A 15,520-nucleotide genomic window follows, 5' to 3' on the forward strand; every position below is an offset into this window, starting at 1 on the left:
ACGGCTAAACGAAACCCGCCTATTACTAACGTAAAACACCGACGTGCGTCAGGTCCAAGGCGGTGGCAGGTGAGTGGTCGTGACCGCGGGAGAAAATATGACTCGACAACTAGTCACCATCTACCAGCTACTGCGAATTAACTTAATCCGCATACATTATCATTTGAACAGTACACTTAGCACCCATGTCATATATCCTACTCTCTTCTCTCACTCAGTGTAACTGTGTTGATGTTAGCTAGCTGCCCACTTAATACATTCACTGCTCTGAGAGAAACTAATTGTAAACTCTTTAGTTGGCTATAACGCTAAGCTAATTCGAGATACAGTCACACGGTATTTAATGACTATATTCCTCACATTTCAACTTTGTTGTCATATCTTTAATTAATTTAACTTCTGTTTGTTCCTTATGAAGAGGAGATGGCCAAAGGAAAGGCAAAGAACAACAGTAATGGTAAGCTCTTGTTCCATAATATGGGCTAACTACAGTGTGCTACTGGTGATCAGAAATAATATATATATATGATTAATTTATACTTTTAGATAGACCCCAGCCAAATGGCAGGATCTCACTCAATATACAGTTGCTTTTGTTTATCAGCAGTCAGTGACTGATCATTTTTAGGGATGCGCAACATAGATTTTTTTTTTTAACCCAAATTGATAACCAATATTTACCTGCTTCTCCTGGACCCATAAGTTAACTGATATTTTCACAGTTTTATATCAATTAAAAAAGGAAAAAATATTTTAGAGTACAAAAATTCTATATTGATATATCAGCTTATATAAACACATTGATCACTCAAATGTTCTAATGAAGTTTAACAATTAACTTTATTTTCTTAAATGACAGCATTGAACTGACATAACTTAACTTAAACTCGAAATGTAATAATTATAAATCACTCCAAGCATTGTTGTCTGCACTGTTTTATTTGAAACCAAAAAGTTTTCATATCGGCAGATGTCGACAATATCATGTTAACATATAGTCCGATATCGATATATCTGGGATAGGCTATATCGGCCAATAAATTCAGCCTAACGAAATATCTGTTGGGTCAATGCATGAGGGTTAGACAGGCTAAGATGTAGTGAGTAAAGATGGCTTATTTAATATTCCACAGCTCTAATAACATTTGTTATGTTTAAACTGGTAGAAATGTATCTCTTCTCTTAACCCATGCGGAACATGTATTGAGGATTTCAATCGGACGTGTTTGGCTCTCTTGTCTACACCGCATGGGTCTACACAGGTGCAGCTGTTTAATGTCACAGTGTGCTGTGCTTCTTCTTCTTCTTCTTCTTGTTCTTCTTCTTTCTCTCTGTCTTTATATCTTTATTGGTGGGTTGCAGTCCAACCTTAAAGGCGCATTATACCACCTTAGAGTGAGTAGGTACAGCGCTTGTTAAGTCAATTAATGCAATTTGGCATCATATCATTGGCTCTATTTATCAGCAATAAATTCACAGAAATTGATATGAAGCCCATAACATAAATTTCCCAATATTGTGCAGATATATATTGTGCATCCATACTCATTTGAAGTGTTAACCATCTACAGTGATGTGTTTAAATAATTGAGTTGGTCCTTGTGTTAAGACAGCTTAGCTCCACCACAGACTCGGTCACTTAGGTCAAGGAAGAGAGGGTGTCCAAGCTATGAAATATCCGAGACTGATGATGTTCAGGCTCCTCTCCATCATCAGGTATTGTAGGTGATAAAAACAGAACCTACATTTACTTCTTATCAAGCCAAATAGTTAAAAAGAGTCATTTTTTTGTTTGTTTCAGGACCCTGGAAGAACCAATTCAGCAGAGGATGCCACACTGCTACAGTGCAAGCAGTCCCCTCTGCAGGAATCTACTATGACTTCAGCTCAACAGCATCAGGCAGCAGAGCAGTCATGTTTCATCAAACAAGATCCTGCCACTGAAGAAGAAAATGTGGAAGCAACAAACGATAAAGCTATTGAAGCAAAAGAAGAGACTACTGTCACCAATCCCAACAGTGATTCTGACAGTGACAGAAACAGTGATTCTGAGCCGCAGGGCTTTAGAGAACAGACTGATGATGATGCCAACCGGAGTGGGAAAGACGAGGAGAAAATAACCGCAGACGAATGTAACAGATCACAATCTCCAACATGCACCGATCAACTCCTCTTGCCAACCTCTGAAAAGGGTGACTTGTCCCTTGCAACTGCTCTGGAGGAGCAAGTGGGATCAAAGGAGAACTCGCAGATAGAGCAAGAAACCAGCCCCGAGGAACACAGCAGCGTGTACATGACTGATGTCAAGGAGGTCACAAAGGAGGCACCTGCAAAAAAGAAGCGACGCATGGGTATGTGTGGTCTGACAGAGAAGGAGCGGAGTCATTTTCTGCAGACACAAAAGCGTGAAAATGGGAAGAACGGACTGGACAGAGCTGACCTTGTTGCTCAGGAAGATATTAAATCTGCACCCCATTTACCCTCGTCACTATCCATCTTAGGAAGCAGCATCACAGAGCAGAAGGAGGCAGAGAAAACATTTCAGTCGAGTCACTGTGGAGGAAATGACAGGTCAGAATATTGTAGTGAAGCATCTAAACTACATGTTAAATATCTCACATTTTTAGTTTCTAACTTTAATGTTTGCATTACTGAGACAAGAGCCAGTGCTAGAAAGAGCTATTCAAGTTTGATTAAAAGTCAGCGACATAGTTTGTATTCAGATGCACGCATTTTAACTGTAGTCACAGACACTGCCTCTGTAATAACGTAATTTTGAATGAAATGAATTATTAATACACTCTAAACGATCACAATAAGAAGAGTAAATGTAGTTTGTTACTTCCCATTTGACGATAACATTGTCAACACACAGGGCAGAAAAAGAAGTCCACTCTGCTGTCACAACATCAGATGGAACCAGTACTGAGTGTGAACCAGGCTGCTCAAAGCACAAGAGTTGCGAGACTGAAAGAGGCCCAGCTCCTGATCGTGAACAACCTGGTGACATGAAGTCAGATCAACCCGCAGAAGAGGAGGTCTTGGGGAGCCAAGAGAAGCAGGAACAAATAGCTAAGAGTATAGCTGAAAAACCTCAGGAGCAAATGAAAGACGGAGGAGATGCGTCAGCAGTAGTAGACCCAAGTCCTGCCGTCAGTTTTTACTGTAACCCAACTCAAAATGATGAACCTGAAGACCAGGATGCAATCGAGGCTGCCTCTCCGCAGGTGAATAGTGTGACCAAGACAAGAGATGAGAGAAAAGAAGAGTTGACTTGTGATGCTGGGGATGGTGACCGTGCTGAAGCAGGTGCTTCATCCACACACACCATGTCAGGGGGATTCAACGGGGGCTCAGTGGAGCTCTGCCAGGCTGCAGTGTCACCCGGTGGCTCAGAGAGAAAAGACAGCGTGAGTGGTGATACCAGAACTGAAAAAAACAGTTTTAGTGAGGCTCAAAGCATCAAGTTTGTGTTGAGGAAGTCAGTGATGTTGATTAAAATCACAGGTCATTTTATCTTCATGTGTTAAATGTTGCCGTGTTGCTGAGGAATTACTTTCTTCATTAATGGAATTGTTGTGCAATTTCTATGACTAATACGCCAACAAGATAAGTACTATAAACTAGTGCTGAAACAGTTAATCAATAAGGGAGTCAACAGTAGATTAATCTATAATTGTAGTTCTTTCAGTCATTTATCAAAAGAAAATACCAATATTTATGCCAGCTCCAGTCCCTCAGGTGTGAGGATTTGCTACTCTTCTTTGTTTTATTATTTATTTATCATTGTAAATTGAATTATGGCTGAGCAACATATCCATATTATATTGTTACTAAGTTATGAGACTATATATAATCTCCGATTTTGGACATCAGTATATCGTAATACAGCATAATTGTTGTCTTTGCCTGATTTTTAAAGGCTACAGTAAAATGATGTGGCAAAATGTGTAAAACGGACTTGGTCCTTCATCTGGTCAAAGATGTTGTGATATTTGTTTTCATCTCCCAGGCTTAGCATTTATGAAATGATTCTCAGGAGTTTCATTTCAAATTCAAGATATAAATATCAACTGAACACTTAAAAAAAAAAAACCTACCCACAGAATAATTTAGATTGAAATTGATTGTTCAGGTGCATGACCTATTAAATGAGTAAAAGTATGTAAGACAAAACATTGTAAGGTTATTTACTTTGTACCTTACAATGTTACCGAAATGGTTGATTTTGTTGCACACAGTGTGATCCTGATGATGAACCCGGTGCGGGTCTTTTTACTGTGAACGCCGAGCACCCTCAGACTAAGGACACCGAGGACTCGATTGGCTCTTGGACGTACTTGGATTACGTGTCGGACTCTCAGCTGAACACCATTGCTCTGATGTAAGGATGTCGGGAAGGGGGTCCATATGTTACTGACGCCTCTCTACAACTGACGATACTAGACCATGAGAGGATTGGCTATTTCTATGGTGTTTTTCTTAATGTTTTCCACAAGTTTGGGTTTTGACAATTAAATCTATTAGTGTGGTGGTGTTCTGAGGATGAATTAACAATTGTCACGGCCTGAGGAAAGAAGCTGCTCTGTAGTCTGATGGTATGGTGGTGGTGCTCATACCACTTTTGTCTACAGGGGCTGTCAGTCAACCATAAATAGTTCTTGTAGCTGTTTCAAGTTTTCTTGCAAGATTAACAAACTCAAATTCAGTATTTGTTACAAGCTTGCACTACTTTTTTTTACCCATGCAACGTTTAACTTTCTCTCCATCCAGTGAGGAGGAGGTGATGGAGCGGGAGGAAGACTGTGTTTCTCCAGACTGTCATGATGCTACAGACCTCATCTGTGGGCTCATCAGAGAACTCTCCTCTCTTAAGTTAGTAAATGCTTCTCTATTTTGAGTATATTTCTATTATGTGTGTTATGAGGTGTTACTGTGCGATCATGTGCTGTCCGAAGTAATGGAAAAATGTTTTTCTGACCTGGAAAACTCATGTGAATGCCCTCTGAAGTCTGAGCAACTACTCGTACAATAAGTCTAGGTTTTTTGGTACAAGAGTTGACGTCACATGATGCTGAATCATGGCTGAAGTAAACATTGGGTTGATTGTAAGAAACTTTTACCTAAAGTCATATAATGTATGGTCATCTCATCATTACCTTTGCACTTCCTTGTCACTTAAAAACTGGGAGCAGTTGCAGATGTGTTGTTTTAATGATCTGAGCTATAAAACGCAAAACAACTTATTTTTAACGCACGTGAAGACACCGAAGCCAAAAGAACGACTTCTCAACTCGGAAAATTTAAGCATTCGAGGAGCACTTGAAGGGATATTCCGGTGTAAGTTTAATCCATGGTCTAACACACCGTGAAACTATGTTATACTCCCTCTCGAGAGATCAAGTTAGCAGACTGCTAATTTACGGAGTTTTATCAACCTCAGAAACGGGCGCACGACAACAATACACTGCAGTAAATGGATCGAAATATAAACCGCCACCAAAAAGCCACAAATAATGCTCAGAACAGCACCAAACTTCAGCAACAGTACAAATAGGGTCTCAGCACATAGTCCGGGGCATCTAACCTCTGCTAGCTTAGCTGGATTTCTGCTGAAAAGCTGACTAAATTTACCACTCTTCTGCAGCAGCTTCCTGTCGACAGGAAGTCCCGACAACTCGATTACTGAGTGCAGTAGAGTTCCGCGGCTCATGGATGAAAATGTATGATTATGACTCCATGGAAAAGCAATCAAAGTTCTTATGTGTCTTACCGGCCAGTTTATAACAGTTATTATCGAGAGCGAACAGGGAAAAGAACGGAATTGAGCATTTCTAACCGCACTCGGTAATCGTCGCGTCGGGACTTCCCCAACCTGGAAGCTGATGGAGGAGAGTTGAAATCTGTTTTTAGCTCCCCAATAGAAATCCAGCTAAGCTAGCGGAGGTTAGATGCCCCGGACTATGTGCTAAGACCCTATTTGTACTGTTGCTGAAGTTTGGTGCTGTTCTGAGCCTTATTTGTGGCTTTTTGGTGGCGGTTTATATTTGGATCCATTTACTGCAGTGTATTGTTGTCGTGCGCTCGTTTCTGAGGTTGATAAAACTCCATAAATTAGTGGTCTGCTAACTTGATCTCTCGAGAGGGAGTCTAACAGTTTCACAGTGATTTAGACCATGGATTAAATTTACACCGGAATATTCCTTTAAATGCAGCATTAGACTAGGACATCTACATGATCTGAAGGGCCACTTGCAATATATTATTTTTTGTTGTACATGTTTTTAGAGAACGGAATTTAAAAAGTTTATTAGAATATGAATAAGTTAATCACAAGGTTGCCTCGATTAATCTCAACCGAACCTGCACTGAGCCACATCGACCAGCACACACTGTTCTCCCTACATCATTAATTTTTCTTCTGTCCCATCCTTTACGTCACATATTCAGCCTGCCTAAATCTGTCTATTGTTAAACAAACTTAAATCTGATAGAAAAGTAAAAAATTTGAATTGTTATTGATCATTCTTACTGACTTTGATATTGTGTTTATGTATCAATGAACATTTGAGCCAACATAATGCCACTAGCAGCGTTTTTTCCTACCATTAACCATTATAAGACTGTTTTTCCAATGCCAATGTCTGAATATTATACACGAATTGCTCTTCAAAAGGGTATACAAGTATTATTATGCTATCATATTAGTGGCATTAAATGGCCCTATAATGACTAAATATATTTGTGACCGTATATCATGCAACAAAAAGTATGCTTGTTGCCTGATGGTGACAGGACTGATTTAATAATGAAGCTAGTTGAAAGAATTTCTCCTCTGGTTGCTTTTTTCCAGCCAAAAGGTCATGGCCACTCACAGAGAGTGGGAGAACCTGCGCCGCAGCAGTAAAACATCAAGAAGCTCAAAACTTTGAGGATTTTCAAGTCCCATCCACCCTCATCTTGCAGTCGCCCCAATGATTTGTGGGTAATGACGGCACTACAAACGTTTAAATGTGTCACAGTGAATACATGTTCATTCTTTTTGCATCTTTAACAGCTGCTTTAATGGTTTAATTGTTTCAGTTCACCTCAAATAAAGCTGGCTGTTGTTTATTAACTCAGTAATATGAGTATTTTTCTGTATCGCCTGATTAGTGGCCAGTATATAATTCTGTCCAACTACAGATTTTGGGAGCGAAGACCAACAAAAATACACAGATGTAGTCAGTTTGAATATTTATATACTTCTGGCACACCAAAATATTCACACAGAAATGTTCACACAAGTGTTTCCACAAAGTCAGAAGATCTGAAATGGCATCATAGAAGAGCCACATGCACAATTTTCAAAATAAAAAAAAAAAAGCTTAGAAAACAGGTACTTACACCTCAGAACTCGAACAGGTCACATGTTTCTAAAAATTTAAAATGCTGACATGGTCACATGATGTTTACATGCTGTAATAAAATTATCACTGATGACTTGTAATGGTTTGATAGTGTTATGATCCTTCAATGCATGGACTGGAGATATGGAACTGGACATCATACGGCCACGTTTTAAAATATGTGAAACAAACATACATTTTTCTTTGAAACATATCTTTTTTTTTTTTTTTTTCCTCCCAAACATACCAGGCAGTCGTTATTTTAAGTACTATACAAATCCAAGCCTCAAACGGACGCTGGGGGAAAGGCGGACAAACAGAGCAGCTGGAAAATAACTCCAATCAGCGTCAGAGAGAAGGTTACACAGCAAACGTGCCAAAACATGCAAAAGAAAACACACAAAAAGCAAAAAGACACGCGTGCCTACAAACAGAAATCACACATTAAAAGGAAGACTCAACTTTCTCTGCCTGTTTGCTACCTGCCACCTGTTTGCTACCTGCCACCTGTTACCTCAGCGTCTGGACTTGGCGTACACGGAGCTGTACGCGCTGTCCACCCTCGGGCAGAAGCGCTTGGTGTGAGCTCTGGCCCCCGTGGCTCCGCACAGAGGACACACATACTGCCGCAGGTAGGGACACAGAACATCTCCAGTCTGGTTCTTGAGCCAGTGGGATCCGTACACCAGCTCGGACTCCCCGTTGTGCTTGCAGAAACTGCAGAACATGCGCTCAGGTGACGGAGGTAACGCTGATGAATCCGGTGTTTTGAATCGAGGGGCCCTCTTGCGCTCTTTCGGCCCATGAGAGCCAGCAGACCTTGACACCTGCTTCAAATCCGCCCCCTTTTTGGCACCAGCAGGGAAGGAGCCTGAGGGGTGGCGTGAAGCATCAAGTGGAGGCTGATGAGCCGGAAGGCTTGGCATTGAAGCCTCACCTGGCAGGTGTGGCGAACATTCTGCGCCGAGGTCGCCATTGTGGCAATCTGCGTCAATGCGCACAGACAGCAGCGCCTCGCACAGGTCATCAGGATCAGGATGCGGAGCTTTAAAGGCCGGCAGTGGGCACTCCTCAGTGGCAGTGCTCCGGCCCAGGATCTCTCTGATTGTGTCCGACAATCCTATGTAGTCTCTCCAGGGCTGGAAACTTTTGCTGTCAGACTCCATGAAATGCGGCAGGTGATGAAAGAGTCCCCAAACCATGCCGTTCATTCTCGCTCCTTCTCGGCAAAATGTTCTGCCTGTGTGCCAGAGCCCCTCTCAGAGAGATGATGGAGCTGTTGACTTAGTAATTACGGTACGATCAGCAGACACAAGCCGTCGAAGCCCGGGGATGAAGTTTCGATTGATCATTAAAGTGGTGATTGGAGGCGTCGTCCCCTCAGTGCCAGCAGCCAATCACACGAGCGGATGCGTCACACGTGCTTAAATTCTTTCCAATTAGAGCTGAGGGATGCCATGAAGCCTCCTCGTGTGCAGCAGCTAGTTTCTAATGTGATAATGTCATGGTGTAGTGACTGTTCCTGCTTCTAATATAGTCCAGAGGATATGCCAGACAATCGTTCACTTTTTGATAAAAGCATGAAACTGGGTACAACTGTACAGTTTGAGACCCTGAACATTTCCAGATATGGAGCCATTGCAAAAATGACAAGTGGCAGCCATGGCAGCCATTTTACTTTCTGCCATATGTGAATTATGTATTTGGCATCACATCTCCTGAACCAAACATGATAACAGAGCGAAGAAGAATAACAGATCCCATGTACTACATCATAAATTGCTCTGGTGAAGAGGTAATGGTGAGAGTGAAACCAGAGACCACCTTGTGATGGGAACACACCGGGCACGATGCTCATGAACATGTTGACCCTTGAGTACCCAGCAGTCACTACATCATCAGATGAGTTTTCTGCAATCATAGGTCAGACCACAACAATCTTCAAACTCGGCCCTCATTTTGATTTCAACTACACACCTTCAAAGTTTCACGACTGCATCTTGAACAGTTAGGCGCTATCATGTTGAAAAAAATGTCTTCACAGAGAGACGGACAGACATATCACCTGGCAAAGTACTCAAACAGCTTCTGTGACTGGTTCCCACCACAATAGGTTTCCAGGACCACATATCACCATGTTGTCACACACACACACACACACACACACACACACACACACACACACACACGTAACCAGCCACGCTGTTGTATAATCACAGTATCTGGGAACTTTTCTAATAATATGTTAATAATATATGTTGTGTAGGCGTTTTTGTGAGTTTACCCTGATGTTACAGTCATTATACATTTAGTATTAAATATGAACTTGGCAACTCAGCGGAAAGCAACTTCAAACAACTTTAATTTTCTGTTGATTCTGGCCCCTCTGGAATGTTTGAGCGCCCCCTCCTCATGTCCTTAAGATCTTGATCTTTCTAGACTTTATGGATATTGTTTGTACTGTTTTCAGTTTTTAAACACAGCTGTTCGCAGAATGCATAGCAATGAGGTAATGGATCTATTTGTAATCTGGACATGAACTGACATGTTAGACAGTCCTAAAAACACTAAATAAAGAAAGGAATATATTTTCCAATTGAGGTCTGCCACTTGTTAGCAGGTATTTAAGCTGTTCAGGCTGCTCATGGTGGATCAATGGCATCTGATAATACATTTATGTTGTTTTTTTACTTTGTCACACATCTGTAAATCTTCTCTGCTTCTCAATGCTTTTGGTGTCAAGGACCCCCAAATTAACAACCATCAGTTTTTTATAAGATGCTGTCTCAGGAATCCTAATCTGATAAGATTCAGTTGTCAAACAACTGTGTATATTGAAGACTGTCAGAATAACAGAAAGAAGTGTGAAACCTGTGAACACAATCGACATTCTTAGGTTAAGAAAACCAATGTTCTACGTTACCGGATGAATGTAGCTCATATACCGTGCTTGTGTCAGCACATCATTATGTTCAGTTTGCCTCTGTTGTGCCCAGTTTTGCTTTTGCACATGTGTGCCTCCTTTGCATGGGTTTACCTTGCACAGATTTGAAAACCAAGCATGCCTTTGACACAGAGTCCCAATCTATTGATTATACCCTGTATTTTGACATATTCTCGATGTCAAACTGAGCAGGTCCAGTGTGTATTTCAGGAGGCAGTGCTGCCACATGTGCCCTCATGTAACTTTGCATACCTATATATTTCAGCTTCTCAAAAAAATGAATAGAAATGTCTGTGTGAGCTTGAAAGTTGTCCAGAAAAAGAGGCCTCAACTGACAACTGACTGAGTATTTGCAGTGTTAAAACTAACCTGATGGGTTGTCAAACATGCATTTCCACATAAACAGTACATCTCTGCATAGAAGCGACACATGGGGGTGCGAAGAATGCAGTCACTTCTCCTTATCATGCAGCCACGGTAAATCTGTAACTTATTAAGCCATGCAAAATGACATCACAAGTTTAGCACCAGGCTACATTTTTATTTTGTGGTTTAAATTACTTTACTGTATGACACCCTGATAGCCAAAAGATTAAAGCATAAGTTTGCCCAAAAATTCAGTCCTTATCTACTCAACCTGGAAAGTCAGATGAAGTTTCATAGTGCACATTTATGGAGCTTCACAGAAAAACAGCGTTGCAACATTCTCCTAAACAACTGAAATACTGTAGATGGGAATTTGTTTGAAAGTGTAAAAAAACTAAAACAAAGCGTGCACCCTTTCTTAAGTGAGTGCATAGGCACAGCCAAGCATCAAAGGTGTTAATGTCTTCTTTTCAAATCAATCTTGATGGCTTCCGGAGACTTGGATCACACCAGACAAAGTGTATGGAGCTATCATGCCATCACAGAGTAAGGGCACATATCTGAAGCATCAGACCATAAAAGCAGCAAAAGAATAAACAATAAATTATAACAGATAATACAAAAACAAAATGTACTGACATTAGACAGCAGTCTGTGAGGAAATGGCCAGCTTTAATAACTTAAGTCTTCAGCTGCTTTTTAAAAGCATCTACAGAGACCGCATGATGCAAGTCTATAGGAAGGGCGTTCCACAGTGCCGGAGCCACAACATCAAAAAGGCACAGTCACCTTTTGTTTAAAGTCGACCGCAGGCCGCTGCAAGACCTAAGTGACGTAATGATGATATAAGGAGAGAGCAGCTCAGAAATCTACGCAGGTGGACTAATTGAAGACGGTCCAGGGACGACTTGATGAGGCTACCGTTATAAGAGAACTAATTTAAGTGTCCCAGCCGGATTAAAAAAGTAAAGTAATTTTAATAATTTTCATTGTTTTCCAACAGAAATGTGTCCAAATGGAAACATAACACAGTCATGTAAAAATATATATAGTCTTTATTGATTATCTTACAAAAAGTGGAAATAGGGTTCAATTTGGTGATACATTTTTCATCACCATCTATCATCAAAATTGTAGTCCAAGTGTTGAGTCCTCGGTGAGTGCACCATCCCATCTGCTAGGCTGTCCCATGTCCCTGACAGATGATCGACCTCACTGGCTCTGATGGAAACAGGACAATGAGAGATAACATAGGAATAGCTTTGATAATGGAAGGAATAAACAATCCAAATAAGCTACAAACAGAAAATATTGCTGAAGTGCAAATGGAGCTTTTTATACATGGAACCAGACTTAACCGCACTGTGCGAGACTCCTGAGACTGAGATATTGTGTTTTGTTTATTCTGCACCACACAAAACCAGATTTCACTCATCCAAAGCACTGACATTGCAGTGAGTGCTTTGGAATCATTTATGAACACAGGTAAAGCTTTAGATTCGTTGTTTCTCTATGTGTTGCTATGACAGCAGGACCTGACTAACCTGCAGTTGTATGACAGATTGAGGGCAGAGTAGAGCTCGGGGGTGCTGGGGGTTTGAACTCTTCTCTGATGTAATGCAGAAACAGCAGCTGCCCCTGTGTGGGTGGTGGATGGAGTAATGGGAAGACAGCCCGATATGCTCGTGGGGCCCAAACCTGAGAAATCTGAAGCCATGCACATATAAAATGTATGTCACCACATTAAAACCGTCAGTTTTCCATCGCTGCACCATTTGAATTTAGCTGCACACTCACTAAGAGCAGAGCCCTCTCTCCTGTTGTTTCTCGGTGCTCCTTTACCATACAGAGGTGAGTCACACAGGTACTGCTGCTTCACCAGAGAGGCCTTCTGTTGCTCAAAATCACACCGCTGTAGACGCAAAGAAAAATATTCATGGAGTTACAAGCAGCTTTTTAAGCCAGCGTGCAAAGCTCTTTGGGCAAGATGCTCTAACAATCAAGACAATTTCCCCTTCACAACCAGCTTTTCAGTAGGCACCAGCAGCCTACCCCAAAAATGATCCAAGCAGTGATCATATCCCCTGAAAACTGTCTAACCTAGTTTCTTCCCACCTCATGACTTAGTCGGATGGCAGCGTCAGTGAAACACTGCCTCTCCCTTTCAAAAGTCCGCCTCTGATGATCGAGCTCTGCCCAGCGCACCTGAAGACGTTCCCACTCTTCCAAAAAGTAAGAATCAGCCAGTTCAGAGGGGACAGATGAAGCAACGCTGTCCTGCACACACAAACAAGGAGAGTATGTTCAAAGTCCAACTCTAGAAAGAGTTTGTAAAAGTGTGCATGTGTATGTGTGATTAGACCACAGGTCATACCTGCAGCAGCTGCTGTTGTACTCTGACAAGCTGCTGACTCTCCTTCAGGTCAGTCTCTAGTTGAGCCAGGAGCTTGTCATGGTCGGTACCAACACCAGTGTGGCCTGTACGGTCAAGAAAGCATATTGTAATCCTGAGGACGGCATTTCTCAAGCATAACACAGAGACAGCTGAAGGTATACATTTGGAAAAAGTCAGTCATTTTTGTGTAGACACATCAAGGCATCAGTTTAAAGATTTGCTGATCTCAGGTCTTTACCTTCAGACAGGAAGTCATCCAGTCTCCTCTGCACCTGCCTCCAACTCTGAACCACGCCTCCTGTTACATGGTCACCGAGCGCCACCTCAGCTTGATCTAGCCTTTTGTCTTTAGTTTGGACCTCATCCTGAACATCCGCCGCATTCGACAGGGTCTTTAAAAAAGGTTACACTCATTTTTATTTAATCTGGGATTTAATATTATAATTTACAGATTCAGAGTTTTCTTTCTTAGTCAACACAAGGTCTTTTTATAACTGTTCTGGAGCTTGTCATAGCTTTACACAATCCCCATCAGCAGGAACTGAGCTCTTTCAAGCTTTTCAACTGCTCCTAAATGGACCTTGTTTTGGGCAAACTCTGCTTTAAATGCACCATATGTAATTTTTGCCACAATGGATCCCTCACCCAAAAGACAAGACTTGACTGGCATGGGATCATGGGAGGATTTTTATTCACGTTATGTTCAGTCATGTTCGCAGACTTCCTTCCACACCCTCTGACTTCCTCCCGGGAAATTATAGCAATAGGCAAACAGTAAGTTCACTTCCTGTTTGATAAATGTCTCTTTGGTGCAGTGACCAGTGGCTTGAATTTTAACACCCCTCTTGTTTTACTCACGCGCTCCATGTCGACTCTGAGTGCGTGAAGCACTGTGGTGAGGCTGTGGCGCAGCTTCATCGCCTCTCTGAGCTCCGCTTCTCTGCGCTCCAGCATCAGACGTAGCGTTGCCTCCTCTCGTCTACAAATTGAAGAGTGAACAGGCGCTAGAAATGGGCAGAGAACGCTCAGAAAGCGTTTGAAAAATAGCAACCGACATACTTTGCGGCAGGCCTGAATGATTTGTGCGGTTGTTCCCTTTTGCCGCGACCTCCGTGCGGAAAGTTCAACACCTCTATGGCTGGATAGAAAAATGCGAGATGGTAAAAGGTGAGGCTTTTCAGCTCATGTCTGATATATATGCATGCAAATAGCTGTGTGTGAAATAGTCAGTGTATTTCATCTTTGACACTACTGAGTGAGTCTCACAGGGTCCTTTCTCTCGGTGTCTGTCAGGCAGCTGTGACAGTCGCTCCTTCAGTCTGTTGCTGTGCTGCTCTCGACGCCTCAGCTCCGCCTCCTGCTGGTTACACCGCAGCTGCAGATGAGTGCACTGGCAAGAGGGAACAGATGACTGAAGAGGGGACATAAAGGTAAAAAGGTATTCAGACAGTTAAATCCTCTTACAGCAACTTACCTTGACCCGTTCACACCGCAGCATGTCCTGCAGCCTGGCCACATGCTCATCCATCTCTTTCAGCTGCTCCTACAAGATAGAGTTTTAGTTTGACAGGCACTCATCTTTATCATTCACTTGATTTTTCACCCACCCTCAGTTGGTCTCCTTGCTCTTTGTACTCCTCCCTGTCAGCCCACCAGGAGGCGCTGTGAGAGAGCTCATCCAGAGGGCTGGGATCCCTCAGCAGAAGGGAGTCTGAAATTGGCAAGAGGAACAGGGAGAAAGGGGGTAAAAGACAGAGACCTGGTGGCAAGTGGTCTCAAGTGTATAGCTCCTGTATCTCTATTTAAGATGACAGGTGACAGCGTTACCTGAGCTCTCCAGGCGTCTTCCAGGTTTCCTCTGACCAGGCCTGGAAGCCATCTTGGTGCCATATTCACACCATAGCAACAAGGGGACATTTAACACACACATGCAACAACAGGACAAAGGCAATATTGACAGACTTTCCATGGATAATATGTCCTTTGAGTATTTTTAATGACAAACATCACCATAGTAACAAAGGATCAGTTCACATCTCCAGTACCTTACCTGAGCAGTAATACTTCCTCAAACAGATGCCGCCTCTTTTATTTCCAGGTGATGGCACTTCTGCTAATTACCACTGACAATGGGCTGGAGGATGGAAGCTCCCGTATTTAAAAAGTATCCAACGAAACTGATTCTTAACTAAACTTGTGGACAGGTTTGGTGGTATTAACTTCTTTTTATGCGACATGTTTTATGTAGGTGTTGTTGGCCAGTTTCAAAGGTATATCAGTCATGATGGGTGGAGCAAGCTTGATAGTCCCTGAGACACCCGGACAAACTTGCTCAGCCAGTTTAGTCTCAGCTCGGCATTGTTGAAGCCATTTACAGTCCCAAACTTTACATCGGTATGTGGTATGAAATTTTGCCAACATTTGTTG

At 42.1% G+C, this 15,520-nt stretch overlaps 3 protein-coding genes across 5 annotated transcripts; 1 reads left to right on the forward strand and 2 right to left on the reverse strand.

The window, feature by feature from the left end:
• Nucleotides 1–2: 2 nt before the first annotated feature.
• LOC115588500 (sodium/potassium/calcium exchanger 1-like) lies at nucleotides 3–7,122 on the forward strand. Of its 3 annotated transcripts, none has more exons than XM_030429145.1 (8): nucleotides 3–69; nucleotides 419–457; nucleotides 1,610–1,716; nucleotides 1,802–2,571; nucleotides 2,876–3,410; nucleotides 4,242–4,384; nucleotides 4,774–4,875; nucleotides 6,854–7,121. In XM_030429145.1, the coding sequence occupies exons 2-8, from the start codon at nucleotides 424–426 to the stop codon at nucleotides 6,930–6,932; spliced, it is 1,770 nt and encodes a 589-aa protein (XP_030285005.1). In that variant the 5' UTR covers nucleotides 3–69; nucleotides 419–423; the 3' UTR covers nucleotides 6,933–7,121. The 3 variants fall into 3 exon arrangements, with proteins under 3 accessions (XP_030285005.1, XP_030285021.1, XP_030285013.1); XM_030429161.1 differs by having other exon boundaries at nucleotides 4–69; nucleotides 1,614–1,716; XM_030429153.1 differs by lacking the exon at nucleotides 3–69 and adding an exon at nucleotides 76–336 and having other exon boundaries at nucleotides 6,854–7,122.
• Nucleotides 7,123–7,224: 102 nt separating this feature from the next.
• On the reverse strand, nucleotides 7,225–8,786 carry nanos3 (nanos homolog 3). Its single transcript, XM_030429182.1, has one exon. The coding sequence runs from the start codon at nucleotides 8,597–8,599 to the stop codon at nucleotides 7,904–7,906; it is 696 nt and encodes a 231-aa protein (XP_030285042.1). The 5' UTR covers nucleotides 8,600–8,786; the 3' UTR covers nucleotides 7,225–7,903.
• A 2,949-nt stretch (nucleotides 8,787–11,735) lies between these two features.
• LOC115579212 (afadin- and alpha-actinin-binding protein B) lies at nucleotides 11,736–15,225 on the reverse strand. The gene is made up of 13 exons (XM_030412774.1): nucleotides 15,144–15,225; nucleotides 14,921–14,972; nucleotides 14,701–14,804; nucleotides 14,568–14,636; nucleotides 14,360–14,483; nucleotides 14,153–14,231; nucleotides 13,952–14,072; nucleotides 13,332–13,485; nucleotides 13,073–13,176; nucleotides 12,814–12,975; nucleotides 12,496–12,610; nucleotides 12,243–12,405; nucleotides 11,736–11,919 (listed from the first exon to the last, which is right to left on the reverse strand). Exons 2-13 carry the CDS (start codon nucleotides 14,970–14,972, stop codon nucleotides 11,811–11,813), a joined length of 1,356 nt encoding a protein of 451 aa, XP_030268634.1. The 5' UTR covers nucleotides 15,144–15,225; the 3' UTR covers nucleotides 11,736–11,810.
• Between the last annotated feature and the right edge of the window lie 295 nt (nucleotides 15,226–15,520).

Source organism: Sparus aurata, chromosome 1 (genome assembly GCF_900880675.1).
Source record: "Sparus aurata chromosome 1, fSpaAur1.1, whole genome shotgun sequence".
NCBI lineage: Eukaryota > Metazoa > Chordata > Actinopteri > Spariformes > Sparidae > Sparus > Sparus aurata.

What these genes read in the sequence shown, in the direction of transcription:
- LOC115588500 (XM_030429145.1), top strand. Translation starts at nt 424, where the DNA reads ATGGCCAAAGGAAAGGCAAAGAACAACAGTAATG. An exon ending in CTGAACACCATTGCTCTGAT is followed by an intron (nt 4,385 to 4,773) that starts GTAAGGATGTCG and finishes CTCTCCATCCAG; the next exon opens with TGAGGAGGAGGTGATGGAGC. An exon ending in AGAGAACTCTCCTCTCTTAA is followed by an intron (nt 4,876 to 6,853) that starts GTTAGTAAATGC and finishes GCTTTTTTCCAG; the next exon opens with CCAAAAGGTCATGGCCACTC.
- nanos3 (XM_030429182.1), bottom strand. Translation starts at nt 8,599, where the DNA reads ATGAACGGCATGGTTTGGGGACTCTTTCATCACCTGCCGCATTTCATG.
- LOC115579212 (XM_030412774.1), bottom strand. Translation starts at nt 14,972, where the DNA reads ATGGCTTCCAGGCCTGGTCAGAGGAAACCTGGAAGACGCCTGGAGAGC. An exon ending in GGATGACTTCCTGTCTGAAG is followed by an intron (nt 13,177 to 13,331) that starts GTAAAGACCTGA and finishes TTGACCGTACAG; the next exon opens with GCCACACTGGTGTTGGTACC. An exon ending in TACAACAGCAGCTGCTGCAG is followed by an intron (nt 12,976 to 13,072) that starts GTATGACCTGTG and finishes TTGTGTGTGCAG; the next exon opens with GACAGCGTTGCTTCATCTGT.